The following is a 14203-nucleotide window of genomic DNA, read 5'->3' on the forward strand; positions in this document are numbered from 1 at the left end:
AGAAAATGCAGGTCAATTTTGTAAAAATATTCTTCTCAGTGAGTACTGTTGGTGCAACTTTCTGAATTGTATTCAAGAGATTTGTGTGGAAAGTTGTGCCACACATAGCAATTTCTAAAAATATTTTGCCTTGATGGGTAGCATTTTGATCATAAGACATTGTAGGATTTGCCTTGGAAGATGCTGCAGAATAGATTTATTTTTTCATTGGGTTATCTACTGACTGAAGGGTACAATGTTTTATTCTTCAACATTGACAGAAATAATATTTTGCTATGTGGAATGAGCACTATCACATAACATTTGAAAGTATAGATAGATAAGCATCACAGAGTTAGTTTTCTATTAGGTTGCTTTCCTTTGAGAGACCATCCTCACTTTCAGTTTTAATCTAATAACTGTACTAACGTTCCAGGCTGAAAATAGAAATGCAGGGCAGGAACGGTGGCTCACGCCTGTAATCCCAGCACTTTGGGAGGCCGAGGCGGGTGGATCACGAGGTCAAGAAATCAAGACCATCCTGGCTAACACTGTGAAACCCCATCTCTACTAAAAATACAAAAAAAAATTAGCTGGGCGTGGTGGCGGTTGCCTGTAGTCCCAGCTACTCGGGAGGCTGAGGCAGGAGAGAATGGCGTGAACCCGGGAGGCGGAGCTTGTAGTGAGCCAAGATCGCGCCACTGCACTCCAGCCTGGGCAACAGAGCTGTCTCAAAAAAAAAAAAAAGAAAAGAAAAGAAAATAGAAATGCAGAGGGTATTCTAAGTCTTCATGTCACGCCCATTAATATTGTGCACGTCCAACCCACATTTTGGTCTGCACATATTTTTTCACAGAATTACTCTAAAGTAATGAAAGGCCCTTAGGTTGGTGTCATTTAGGGTAGATGGTACTTTAATGAGGATGTTCTGGCTCCTTGCAGGTAGGGATAAAGCTCTGCTGGCAGTTTTCAGTAAAAGTATTCCTTTTTGTGATCAGTGAATGTTAAAAGTTCATCACATATGCAGATTCTGTATTTGATTAGAATAAGATGATAAAATCATGTTTTTTATGGAATGTGTGAATAGACTGTTTGCTTCTCCCAAATTTTGTTGGTAGTGACAAATATCCCTACTTTATACACTGTTGGGAGCAAGAATCCCACATGAACCTTTTAAAAAACTTATTTACTGTGGCATTTCCAAACGTTGTTTTGGTAGAGTAATGTATACCAGCTGGGAACAACAGGTTCCCCCTTTTTTCCATCTGTCTATAAGGCACGTAATTATTAAGAGATAAGTCATTGTTTATGCCTTTAGTTGCAAAAATTCACGACTGTTTTTGAAATCTTTAATAATAATAGCTAAAAGAACACAGGAAGCATTTTAAAACAATTCAATATACAAGTTTCAGGTATTTTTTCTTATTAAGAATGTTGACAAATAGGCCATTTTATGTATCCTTAAAATGAAGATTTGTTTTGAGGTAGTGGTTCTTAATATTAGAAAAGTTCTCTGGCTGGGCGCAATGGCTCATGCCTGTAATCCTAGCACTTTGGGAGGCCGAGGGAGGCAGGTTATGAGGTCAAGAGATCAAGACCATCCTGGCCAATATGGTGAAATCCCATCTCTACTAAAAATACAAACATTAGCTGGGCGTGGTGGCGCGTGCCTGTAGTCCCAGCTACTTGGGAGGCTGAGGCAGGAGAATTGCTTGAACCTGGGAGGCAGAGGTTGCAGTGAGCCGAGATTGCACCACTGCACTCCAGCCTGGCAACAAAGCGAGACTCCATCTCAAAAAAAAAAAAAAAATCCTTGATATATTTACTATAGAAGTGAACTAGAGCAGTTCATTATCCTTTTGGGGATCACAGGCCCAGACCCTTTGGGAGTCTAATGAAAGCTAAGGACTTTTCCTCAGAAAAGTGCACACTTATATATACAATTTTGGGCCAGGCGCAATGGCTCACGGCTGTAATCCCAGCACTTTGAGAGGCTGAACCAGGAGGATTGCTTGAGCTCAGGAGTTCGAGACCAGCTTGGGCAATATAGGGAGACCCTCTCTCTACAACAAATTAAAAAATCAGCTAGGCATGGTGGCATGTGCCTGTAGTCCCAGCTACTAAGGAGGTTGAGAGGAGAGGATCCCTTCAGCCGGGAAGGTCAAGGCTACAGTGAGCTGTGATTGTACCACTGCCCTCCAGCCTGGGTGACAGAGCAAGACTCTATCTAGAAAAATAATAATAACAAAATAAGAAAATTTTGCATACTGAAAATTTCAGGAATATTAGTCACCCTTCTGGAGCCCATTTATTGATCCAAATTCTTAAACAACTGAAGGGTTTGCTTTATGCTCCTTGAAATGTAGAGATATGTGCTACCTCCTAAAAGAAATAACATGAGGTGCACTAATGCATTGTGTCTGTCCTAGAATAAAGGCTTATTTAGTGGCATCCATAGGGTTCTCCCCTGTCACAGGACTGTGACACCATTAGCTTTATAAATTTACACAGGCATTTAAAGATGATAATTTAGAGCCTTATGCCTAAAATAGGACGTGCCCACTTCCAGTGTACTTACACAACTGCCTGCAGGCTTGATGATCAGCAAGATAAGAATGACTTTCACATTTTTAGAGGCTTGTTAAAAAAAAAAAAAATACACACACACCATACCATATGTTGCCCACAAAGTCAAAAATATTTACTATCTGTCCCTTTTTTAAAAAAGAAGTTTGCCTTGTAAACTATATTTCTGTTTAAGTAAAAAAAAATAAATTTTTTTCTTAAGTTTGCCAACCCCTAGGTTAAACCATTTGAGATGTTTGCATTGAATAGAATGCTCTTCAGCCAACTTAATTAAGAAAAGCCCGTCTTGAACAGTCATATGTCTTTTTTTATCTGGGCGATCCTTCTCTTCAGGCTATTTATAATAGTTTAAAAATATCTTTTGGGGATAGAAGAGTTTCTGGTTGCCCTTTTTCCTTGCCCTTTATTTCTGAACTGTACAGTGGCACTATTGGTAGCCAGTATCATTTGAACACAAACTGCGTCCCATTATAAATAATGTAGAACTTTTCAATATTGGTATAGCTTCATCTGTGAATAGTGTTAAAATTCTACAGGACTAAAGTTACAACAACAAAAATTGTCCTTATGTCTGTGTAGATAGAAGAGGATATATAAGAGATAACTTCTCTTTTTTTTTGAGACGGAGTCTCGCTCTGTCGCCCGGGCTGGAGTGCAGTGGCGCGATCTCAGCTCATTGCAACCGCCACCTCCCAGGTTCAAGAGATTCTCCTGCCTCAGCCTCCTGAATAGCTGAGATTACAGGCATGCACCACCATGCCCGGCTAATTTTTGTGTTTTTAGTAGAGACTGGGTTTCACCATGTTGGCCAGGCTGGTCTCGAATTCCTCACCTCCCGCCAGGTGATCTGCCCACCTCGGCCTCCCAAAGTGCTGAGATTATAGGCGTGAGCCACCGTACCAGGCCAGAGATAACTTCTTACTGGTTTACCTTTCCTGTTAACATTTTAGAGCAGTTACACATTCTCTGAAGGAAAATGCTAGTTACTTACAGGATTTAAGTAATAGTTGTATCTAACACCTGATCTGTATCAAAATGAGTCTCTTTTCATAGTGTTAGTAGTACTCTTCAATTCTGATCACTTTTCTATGTTGTATTCATGAAATGAACACAAGCTGGGGAAAGACATTATTTGCTACCAAGTGACAATCTTTTCAATCCTGCAAATAATAGAGCATAGGAGCATACCAAGATTTCGCTTCTGTTAGGAGTTTTGACTTCAACTTCATATTCCAAACTGGGGTGCTTACTTGGGTGACATTACATAGGATGACTTTGCCTCTATAGTTAAGTGATTGCACCTTTAAACAGAAGTTTTCATATCATGGACATATTTTTAAATCCATAAGATGACAGATCTGGAAGAAAGACACTTATAAAGCTTCATAAAGCCACTGATTCTTTAGCTTTGTGGTTTTGCTTTGTAATCTACATACTAACCCTCTCAGCTTATTAACATTCTCATAATCAGATATACATTCTCACCACATCATTTCCTCAGAGTTCTCTGTTTTCCTGTAAAAATCCAGTTCAACACAGTATTTAAAAGCTGCTAGCCATTTTTTAGATAAGCATCTTCCTGTCTTTTTATCTGTTTTTTAAAAATAATCTTGCCTTGAGATATAAATGATCCCAGAACTTTTCTGATATCTTTGTATTTTTATCAAAATTGTTACTTTTTCTAAAAGCAGCTAAATTTTTGAAGTCTGATGTAACTATTTTGAATTTTTAGAAAACCATGATTATTTACCAAGAATTGAAGTTTCTCTTCTGTAAGCAATAAAGAAAAATAAAGTTCAGCCACATCTTCATTAGAGAAAATAAAAACGAAAACAAGGAAAAACAAAGTTTTACATGTTGTTTGATGCAAAGAGTGGAAAACTTGGATAGGAATGGATATTCACTCCTGAATTCTAACCATAGGCTGAAATCTACCTGCAAAGAGATAGGCTGAGTTTGCTTTTGGATCCAAGTGCACCAGCCGTGACGGTGTTGACCTTATTCACGTGGCTTATTACAGACCAGTAATGGACCATTTTTTTCAGTTGCTGGCCTGGCAGTTTTGTTTTGGAGACAATTTTTTATTTCTGTGCATTAGCCCTGGGCACACACCTGGCAAAGTCCAGAGTTCTGTGTCTTTTTAACCTTTTGCTGGATTTCTCTGCATTTTCTACAGAAAGATTGTAAGTAAAATAGATGACGACAAGGACGGGTTTGTCACTGTGGATGAGCTCAAAGACTGGATTAAATTTGCACAAAAGCGCTGGATTTACGAGGATGTAGAGCGACAGTGGAAGGGGCATGACCTCAATGAGGACGGCCTCGTTTCCTGGGAGGAGTATAAAAATGCCACCTACGGCTACGTTTTAGGTAGGTCCCTACTATCTGGGGGAAAAAGCCTTGTGGAGCTGGCACCTTGAAACGTAACTGTTTTGTCTTGTAGAATGATTGTAGATAAAATAGACGCGGATAAAGATGGGTTTGTGACGGAGGGGGAGCTGAAATCCTGGATTAAGCACGCCCAGAAGAAATACATATATGACAATGTTGAAAACCAATGGCAGGAGTTTGATATGAATCAAGACGGCTTAATCTCCTGGGATGAGTACAGAAACGTGACTTATGGCACTTACCTGGGTAAGGGGCAAGATGTCATCCTGGCAGGGACCGTAGTCTTGAGTCAAAGAAACAAATGGGTCACACAGTAAAGGAAAGGAAGCTTATCTTTAAGTAATTCAATTCAGTGCTAAGCTAATTCCCTTTATTAATTTTAAATTTGTATATTATGTATTTTTAAATTTGTTTAATTGTCGTTTTCTGAAGTCTGGAAGTCTGGTATCTTCTACATTTTTAGCATTTTACATATATTTTACCATTTTTTCTTTATGTCATCCCTCATAGAGACAATTTTTGTAGTAGATTTCATTTAAAAGAATACATTGGGCCGGGTGCCGATAGCTCACGCCTATAAGCACTTTGGGATGCTGAGGCGGGAGGATTGCCTGGGCCCAGGAGTTTGAGACCAGTCTGGGCAACATAGAGACACCCTGTCTCTACCAAAAAAAAAAAAAAAAAAAAAATTTAAATTAGCCAAGCATGGTGGCACATGCCTGTCCTAGATACTCAGGAGGCTAAGGTGGGAGGATCACTTAAGCCCAGGAGGTTGAGGCAGCTGCGAGCCATGATTGCACTGCTGCACTCCAGCCTTGGGGACAGAGTGAGATCTGTCCAAAAAAAAAAAAAAAAGAGGCTATAAGGCTACATAGTTCCAACAGTGCAAAGCAGGGGGCTTTGAGATGTTTCTTGACATGGTCCCAGTAAAGTGTTGGACCTAAAATTCAAACCAAATTAGATTTCTTTCTAACTGGTGAGAAGTCTTAATAAAATAGTTTTCCTTGATAAAATTTAACTATTTCAGTATGTCTGCTTACTGAAGTTTGGAAATGAAAATTTCCCATTTGTTTTCTCTGGCACATGAGTTTATCAGCCTGCTTTGCAAATGCTTTAAGGCAAATAAATGTTAATTTGATTGCTTTTTGTTGATTTGATAGCTCGTATGCTTGGGCCACCTGTTAGTAATTTTCTTTTACTTGTAACACTTGCCTGCTGCTGAATACTAGGCAGTGAGTCTTACTGAGTTGATGACCCAGGGTGTTTTTATTTGTGAAACTCCTCTGTTGCACATGGTTACAGTTTTAAGACAAGAATTGTATTAATATAAATGGTACTTTCTCCATTTTAATCCTGGAAATTAGGCAACCTTCTGGGTTAAAGCAAGCATTCTCCACCACTGACTAACAGTGAGTGTATAATGGATCTGTTTCCCCACAGATAGCCAGCTGTCTGCATTAATTACAGGACTGCGTGCATTTCTGGTAAAGAGACTTTTATTTCTGTGTCAGGCTTGTTCTCATTCCTAAGACTAAAGTGGCACTCTCTCTCAATGCTTGACACTTAGCCAAGAACCAAACATATCCTTCACCCAATTAAGAACACATGTATTAAACAGTCAGAACAGATGGAGAGGCATCCTGCTTCTTGCTCTGGCTGAGACCCAACACCTTCCTGATTTATTTGGAATTAATGATAAATATAAAGCAAAGAGTAGGCTATTGGTGGTCTAAACAAAATGGTGTGTAAATAAATCTCAGCTCTGACCTAGGCACTCACTTGCTGCCCAGAATGATTCTTCAGTGCTGTGTATGATTATGTGCATAAAAATCTGTTGAGAGCTCTGTTGCCTCACAAGGCAGATGATTCAACGTAATGGGTATTTCTGCTGCCTGAGACTGCATAAGCTGAAACACTGGCTGGAGAAGCAATGTCTTTATAAGGCATCTTTCCCCAGAGGCATGAGGGTGGACAGCACTGAGGGGGTCATGAGTCGGCTTAGAGAAGTGAGGAGGAGTTTTTGTTACTGTGTGTTCTTGATTCAATTTGGAGTTCAGGTATAAATCATCGTAGCTTTTAGTTAAAATCTGTCTCAATGAATCCGCTATCCATGAGAGAAAGGTTAACACTGTCTCTGCCACAAGTAAAATATGAAATACTGAGATCTACCCTGCCTATAGCAAAACTAGATCAAGAGCCTACCTAAAGCTGTATACAGGCCAGCTAGGGCCAAAACTGGTGCTTAGGATAAATACAGCATTCCAAGCAGAGCTATAGGAATATAGGTTTTGTCATTAAAAATAAAGTTTTGGCCAGGCACAGTGGCTTATGCCTATAATCCTAGCATTTTGGGAGGCCGAGGCAGAAAGGTTGCTTGAGTCCAGGAATTCGAGACCAGCCAGGGCAACAAAGCCAGACCCCATCTTTACAAAAAATTATATTAAAAATTAGCCAGGAGTGGTAGCACTTGTCAGTAGTCCTAGCTACTTGGGAGGCCGAAGCAGGAGGATTGCTTGAGCCCCAGAGTCCAAGACTGCAGTGAGCTATGATTGCATTGCACTCCAGCCTGGGCCACAGAACAAGGTCCTGACTATAAATTAAAAAAAAAAAAAAATTGTATCTTCCTGTTTCCCTCCTTATATATATATGTGCATGTTGCTATTAGGTTATTTGAGTCCAGTCACCATGTTTTACCCCAAGGAGGGGAGGAGAGCACTTATGTGAGAATCTAGTCTTAAAGTATAAGTTGTCTTGTTATGTTTCTTATTTGTGTTACATAGTACTGAAACTTTGTTTAGAAGAGACACTTTAGTATCTGAGAAAGGCTTGTTTGCCTTAGGTTCTCCATCTCAACCTATTATGGCTTTGTGTGTGTGTGTGTGTGTGTGTGTGTGTGTGTGTGTACACAGGATCCCAAAGCCTTATGACTCATTAAGCTGTCTTACTGAATTTTTGACACTCAATAAAGAATGAAGCTTCAAAATGCTCAACTCTCAAACTAGTACAGTAGTTTTGTTTTTGTTTCTTTAAACTGTGCTTAAGGTGTGGAAAGATTGAACAGTCTCAAAGGTCAGCAGTAATGATGTTATTCTTAAAGGGGCCCTGTGGGTCTTTTTTATAAAACCAGTGTCATATCCTTTTTATGTAATCAATATGTTGCAGGAACAATAATTTCTTACCATTAATGTGGTGTCTTTTACTTTTTAAAATATCTTCACCAAAAAATTTTCATGTCTGTTATCTTAATTTGGTTTATACAGGAACTCAGATTGAAAAAAATTTTTATTACTTTTCTGCAGTTAACTCCACATTTTTTCAGCTTAAAAAACTAAATTTCACTTTTCTATATTCTTATATAGAGACTAGATAACTGCTGCTTGTGTAGCTCGATGTCATAACAGATGGGTATTTCCAAATTCAATTTGATTGTAATCTAAGGGTTTTTTTTTTGTATACCTTTGTCAAGTTATTATTGACATAAAGTGAACTGTTTGTATTTAAGTGCACAATTGTTGAGTTTTGACGTATGTATTTACCAGTGAAACCACCACTGCAATCAGGATAATGAGCGTATCCATTACCCCCCCAACATTTCCTCATGTACCTTGGTAATCCTTCTCATCCTTCCCATTCCCCTGTCCCTAGGCAATCACTCATCTGTTTTCTGTGACTCTAAGTTAGTTTGCATTTTCTAGAATTTTACATAAATGGGGATGAACAATACCTGTGCGTTGACTGAAAAAAAACAGAATGTGACCTTCAAAGTGGTGGCATTCTATTGCTTGAATCCAAGTGTCCATTATATGAGGTAGAAGGCCTTTGGTTTCTATCTTCTTAATGAGATCCTAATGTTTAATAAAAATAGCAGTAACTGACGTTTGTTGAAAGCCAACTATGTGCCAGGCATTGTTCTAAGCACTTAGATATATTTTCTCATTTAAGCCTTACAACAATCCTATGAAGCTGGCACCATTGCTGTCTCTATTTTACAGATAAAAGAGACCAAGGCACAGGCCAAACAGCTAGAAAATGGTAGAGTTCAAACTCAGGCAGTATGGGACTTGAGAGCCACCACTGCCTTCCAGATGTAACTAGAAAATTCAAGCCTTCTAGTAGCCTTAATACCAATAGTGAAGCATAACAGTGAGTTACATAGTTCAGGAGCCAGAGTTCCATGTGAACTTGGAGCTGACTCTGAGATCTGATGACTGGAGCTGTAGCCCAAAACTAAATGTCTTTGTACTGCTGCAGTTTTACCTGTGTAATCAATTATTTCTTCTTTGCATGGTTTATCTTTATTGGAAATTGATTTCCCACCCAACACATTTTCATGTTTTCTGAAAGCCTTTAAGATTTGACCTAAATTTTTGTTTTCTAGATGATCCAGACCCTGATGATGGATTTAACTATAAACAGATGATGGTTAGAGATGAGCGGAGGTTTAAAATGGCAGACAAGGATGGAGACCTCATTGCCACAAAGGAGGAGTTCACAGCTTTCCTGCACCCTGAGGAGTATGACTACATGAAAGATATAGTAGTGCAGGTGGGTGAGATGAAGGATTCTGAACAGGGACTCAGTTTCTCTTTTTGTGGCTTATTCTATCTTTCCCCTTTAGCCTTATATAGCATATCACTATATATGCTATGTAAGTACTGGCCAGATTCAGAATCCAAGGTCTGTCACTGTTTTTCTGTGACCTTGATCAAGGTGCCTTGGGCATTCTGTTTAGTATGATAATACCTTCTGTCATATAATGTATTTTGCCATTTCACTGGTAGCTTCATATTGTAAGAATGGGGGGAAATCCTATTATTTAAAATATCCCATGACCAATAGTCAGACATTGAGTAATAACAGTGATACTAAAGAACTCTCACAGAAGGCAGTCACTGATAACATAGACTATCTATAGCTATACACATAATCACTGGTCACATCTCCTGTTAGTGTGACTTTAGCAAGACTGAGGCTACCAGGTAGATCATCAAGGGCTTGATGGGATAGTTTGTCATTAAGCAGTGTCAGTGTCCTGCCAGGAAGACTCGGTTATTTTAGATTGAAGCATAGGAAATTGCTCGTGTTTTACCATTTCTTGGCTAGAAATGGTTTTAACCATACATACACACATACATACGTACATACATACATGCATACATACATACATACGTGTACGTGTGTGTTTAATGAATAATAAATGTTTGCCTAAACTAGATACTTTACTTTCTTCTGGCAAATTCAGAGACTAACTTAATAGTCTCTTCTTATTCTTTCCTGTTTAGGAAACAATGGAAGATATAGATAAGAATGCTGATGGTTTCATTGATCTAGAAGAGTATATTGGTAAGTCCCTGCTTCTAGTGTTTTTCTTAGAAAAGCTGAGAAGCTTTGAAAGATGTATTTGCTGGCTGGGCGCAGTGGCTCATGCCTGTAATCCCAACACTTTGGGAAGCCGAGGCGGGCAGATCACCTGAGGTCAGGAGTTCAAGTCCAGCCTGGCCAACATGGTGAAACCCTGTCTCTACTAAAAATACAAAAAAAATAGCTGGGTGTGGTGGCAGGTGCCTGTAATCCCAGCTACTCAGGAGGCTGAGGCAGAAGAATCGCTTGAACCCAGGAGGCGGAGGTTGCAGTGAGCCGAGAACATGCCATTGCACTCCAGCCTGGACAACAAGAGTGAAACTCTGTCTCAAAAAAAGAAAGAAAGAAAGATGTATTTGCCCATAGAAACAATTTACCCCAAGGGTCAATTCTCACTAGCTCATTAGCTGTCACCAGATCATTAACCAGACCAGTGTGATAGTGGGTTGTGATAAAGTATCCGTAGCTACACTGCCCAATCAAAATATAAATGTGAGCCCCATATGTAATTTTAACTTTTCTAATAGCCACCTTAAAAAGTAAAAAGAAACAGATGAAATTTCAGTAGTGTGTTATTTAACCTAATATTCTAAAATACTGTAATTTCCACTTAATGTAAATTATTGAGGGGTTTTTTTAATACTTAAAGCACATCCCAGCCACATTTCAAGTGCTTAATAAGCACCTGTGGCTACCATCCTCAACAGCACAGATATAGTGTATCCTGCATGCTCTATGGAACTGATGGTAAAGAGTTGCAGGGGGCCGGGCACAGTGGCTCACACCTGTAATCGCAGCACTTCGGGAGGCCGAGGCGGGCAGATCACAAGGTCAGGAGATCGAGACCATCCTGGCTAACACGGTGAAACCCCGTCTCTACTAAAAATACAAAAAATTAGCCGGGTATGGTGGCGGGCGCCTGTAGTCCCAGCTATTGGGGAGGCTGAGGCAGAAGAATGGCGTGAACCCGGGAGGCGGAGCTTGCAGTGAGCTGAGATCGCGCCACTGCACTCCAGCCTGCGCTACAGAGCGGGAGTCTGTCTCAAAAAAAAAAAAAAAAAAAAAAAGAGAGTTGCAGGGAGCCCAGACTGACATAGGGAAACCCAGGGAAAGGAGATAGGGAATAGATTAAGAGGTGGATAAATAAATCACGGGGAGTTGCTGATCCCTCTTGCAGCCATTCCTTTTTACTGTGTTCTGTTCATATTTTCTCTCTGATTCTCTGACTACTTTCCTTTTGTTTTTTAAGTTTCTCCCTTTTGACATTTCCCTTTTTAGTTGTCTGTCTAAATTTTTTGTAAAAAATTGTTTTGGATGTCACACCTTCAAGGCTAATTTCTCCCAAGTAAAGCTCTGTTTTATTATCATCAGACTAATTTTAACATATTCTCATTGTTTTTAAAAAAAATAAAAAGAGTTGTCTTTCTTACCAAGTAGTTGAGCAAATTGTTTCCCAATTACTGTGACAGAAATTAAAACGAGTAAAGGAGCTGGGTGTGGTGGCATACCCAGTTACTTGGGAGGCTGAGGCAGAAGGATCACTTGAGTCCAAGAGTTCTGGACTGTAGTCAGAAGTTCATCATCAATATGGTGACCTCCTGGGAGCAGGGGATCACCAGGTTGCCTAAGGAGGAGTGAACTGGCCCAGGACAGAATCAGAGCAGGTCAAAACTGCTGATTAGTAGTGAGGTTGTGCCTGTGGATAGCAACTGTACTCCAGCCTGAGCAACATAGCGAGACTCCATCTCTTTAGAAAAGTGAGTAAAGATGGAAAGTATAAGATTGTTATTACAAATGTCATTGTTACCAATACTTTGTTTAGAAAGATATTAGATATTTTTTAATATTTCACATACTTATTTTCATTTGTAGTAACTTATTCTAGCACACCATTGGTTTTGTGTTTCAGATAAGCCTGTTTGTTTTTAGACCTCTGATAGTTAACCTGAAATGTTTATTTTAAGCCTGAAAGGAAGACTTAATCCTTACCTCTATCACCTGTCATTAAACTGTATGGAGCAAGTCACTCCTTTACTTAGATGTTGTCTTATCATACCTGTTATTTACATGCTAGAGTTATTCCAATTGAATTACTCCTTGACTGTTTACCTGCGTTTTCTTAGGTTCAGTGATGTACTTTGAACTTTTTAAAGAAAGATGAGCAACGGAAGATAGGATGTTTTCCTAAACTGATTTTTTTTTTTTTTTTTTGGAGAAGTTTATCAGGACAGTGGATCAATGCCTAGGTGCATTTACTGAGCCCATGTTGATGTTACTAGGGTTTTCTACTTTTAAATGATTTATCTCTTTATTCTTGGCTTTTGCCATTTTATTGCCATTGCTAAAACTGAGGTACTCATTTGAACCTCCCAAGGAGAGGAATTTTTATAACTGTTAACTACATCACTTATCAAGCATTGAGGCCAAATAAGGAGATATTTCTGTCTCCCTGTGTATCATATAGATTCAAGGGCAGAGCAGTTATATTTTGAAGCTACCAAAACTATCTTGTGCATGTGTGCTTTTTTTTTTTTTTACAAGTCAGTAACCAATGCAAACACTTTTACATCTGGGATGCTGGGGTTTGTAAATCTAAAATTCTCCCAAACAGTATCTTTCAGCTTCTAGTGCCATGTTGAAGGAGATCATGAAGAAACAAAGTTCTTCGCCTCATAAATTTAGCATTAAAAAGAAGCCCCCATCAGTGCCTGAGGAAACAGGGAAAGAAAAAAAAAAAACACCCAAAGTTGTGCTGATAATTATTTTTATTTTTAAAATTTATTATAGAGCATTGCAGACATACACTATTTATTTATTTATTTATTTATTTATTTATTATTTATTATTTATTTTGAGACAGTCTTGCTGTGTCACCCAGGCTGGAGTGCAGTGGTGTGATCTCCACTCACTACAACCTCTGCCTCCCAGGTTCAGGCGATTCTTGTGCCTCAGCCTCCTGAGTAATTGGGATTACAGGCATGCACCACCACACCTGGCTAATTTTTGTATTTTTAATAGAGGTGGGGTTTCGCCATGTTGGCCAGGGTGATCTTGAGCTCCTGGCCTCAAGTGATCTGACCGTCTTAGCCTCCCAAAGTGCTGGGATTACAAGTGTGAGCCACTGCACCTGCCCCCAAATTAGAATAGTATAATGAATCCTCATGTACCTATGCCTAACCTCAACAACAATCAACTTACAGCCAGTTTTTTCTCAGCCACATCCACTTCCTTGCTTCCTTCTTACTTTGAAGTAAATCCCAATCATTATGTCATTTCATCTGTAAACATTTAGGTATATATCTCTAAAATATATATGTGTTTCTAAAAACATTTTTTTAAAGATAATATCAACCCAAGAAAATTAATAATCTCTTCAAATCATCAAATAGACTGAGTCTTTTAAAAATAGAAATTCGGCCAAGCATGGTGGCTCATGCCTGTAATCCTAACACTTTGGGAGGCTGAGGTGGGCAGATCACAAGGTCAGGAGTTAGAGACCAGCCTGACCAACTTGGTGAAATCCCGTCTCTACTAAAAATATAAAAATTAGCCAGGTGTGGTGGCACGTGCCTGTGTAATCCCAGCTACTCAAGAGGCTGAGGCAGGAGAATCGCTTGAACCCAGGAGGCGGAGGTTGCAGTGAGCCGAGATCGCGCCACTGCACTCCAGCCTGGGCGACAGAGCAAGACTCTGTCTCAAAAAAATAAATAAAAATAGAAATTCAAATAGTTTATCATGGTCACCTAGCTTTAAAATGCACTTATGTTATAGTGTATTGTGTATTCTAGCTTCCTTTAAAACCATATCTTTTAAGCATGTATCTATTTCCTAATTCAGAACTTTCCAATCTGTATCCTGTGAGTAAGTCTTCTTGGCCTTCAGGACA

General features: G+C 39.3%; 1 protein-coding gene across 2 annotated transcripts in view; it reads left to right on the plus strand.

Moving 5' to 3' along the window:
• The window catches only part of CALU (calumenin), a 32362-nt gene that overhangs the window by 10431 nt on the left and 7728 nt on the right, over positions 1 to 14203 (plus strand). Inside the window, exons 3-5 of one of the 2 annotated variants that reach the window (XM_054494142.2) lie at positions 5009 to 5202; positions 9335 to 9501; positions 10239 to 10299. In XM_054494142.2, coding sequence (XP_054350117.1) covers positions 5009 to 5202; positions 9335 to 9501; positions 10239 to 10299 — 422 coding nt within the window. Of the gene's footprint in view, positions 1 to 4741; positions 4936 to 5008; positions 5203 to 9334; positions 9502 to 10238; positions 10300 to 14203 lie in introns of both variants that reach the window. The other variant, XM_054494141.2, reaches the window with a different exon arrangement.

This window comes from Pongo pygmaeus, chromosome 6, assembly GCF_028885625.2.
Source record: "Pongo pygmaeus isolate AG05252 chromosome 6, NHGRI_mPonPyg2-v2.0_pri, whole genome shotgun sequence".
Taxonomy (NCBI): Eukaryota; Metazoa; Chordata; class Mammalia; order Primates; family Hominidae; genus Pongo; species Pongo pygmaeus.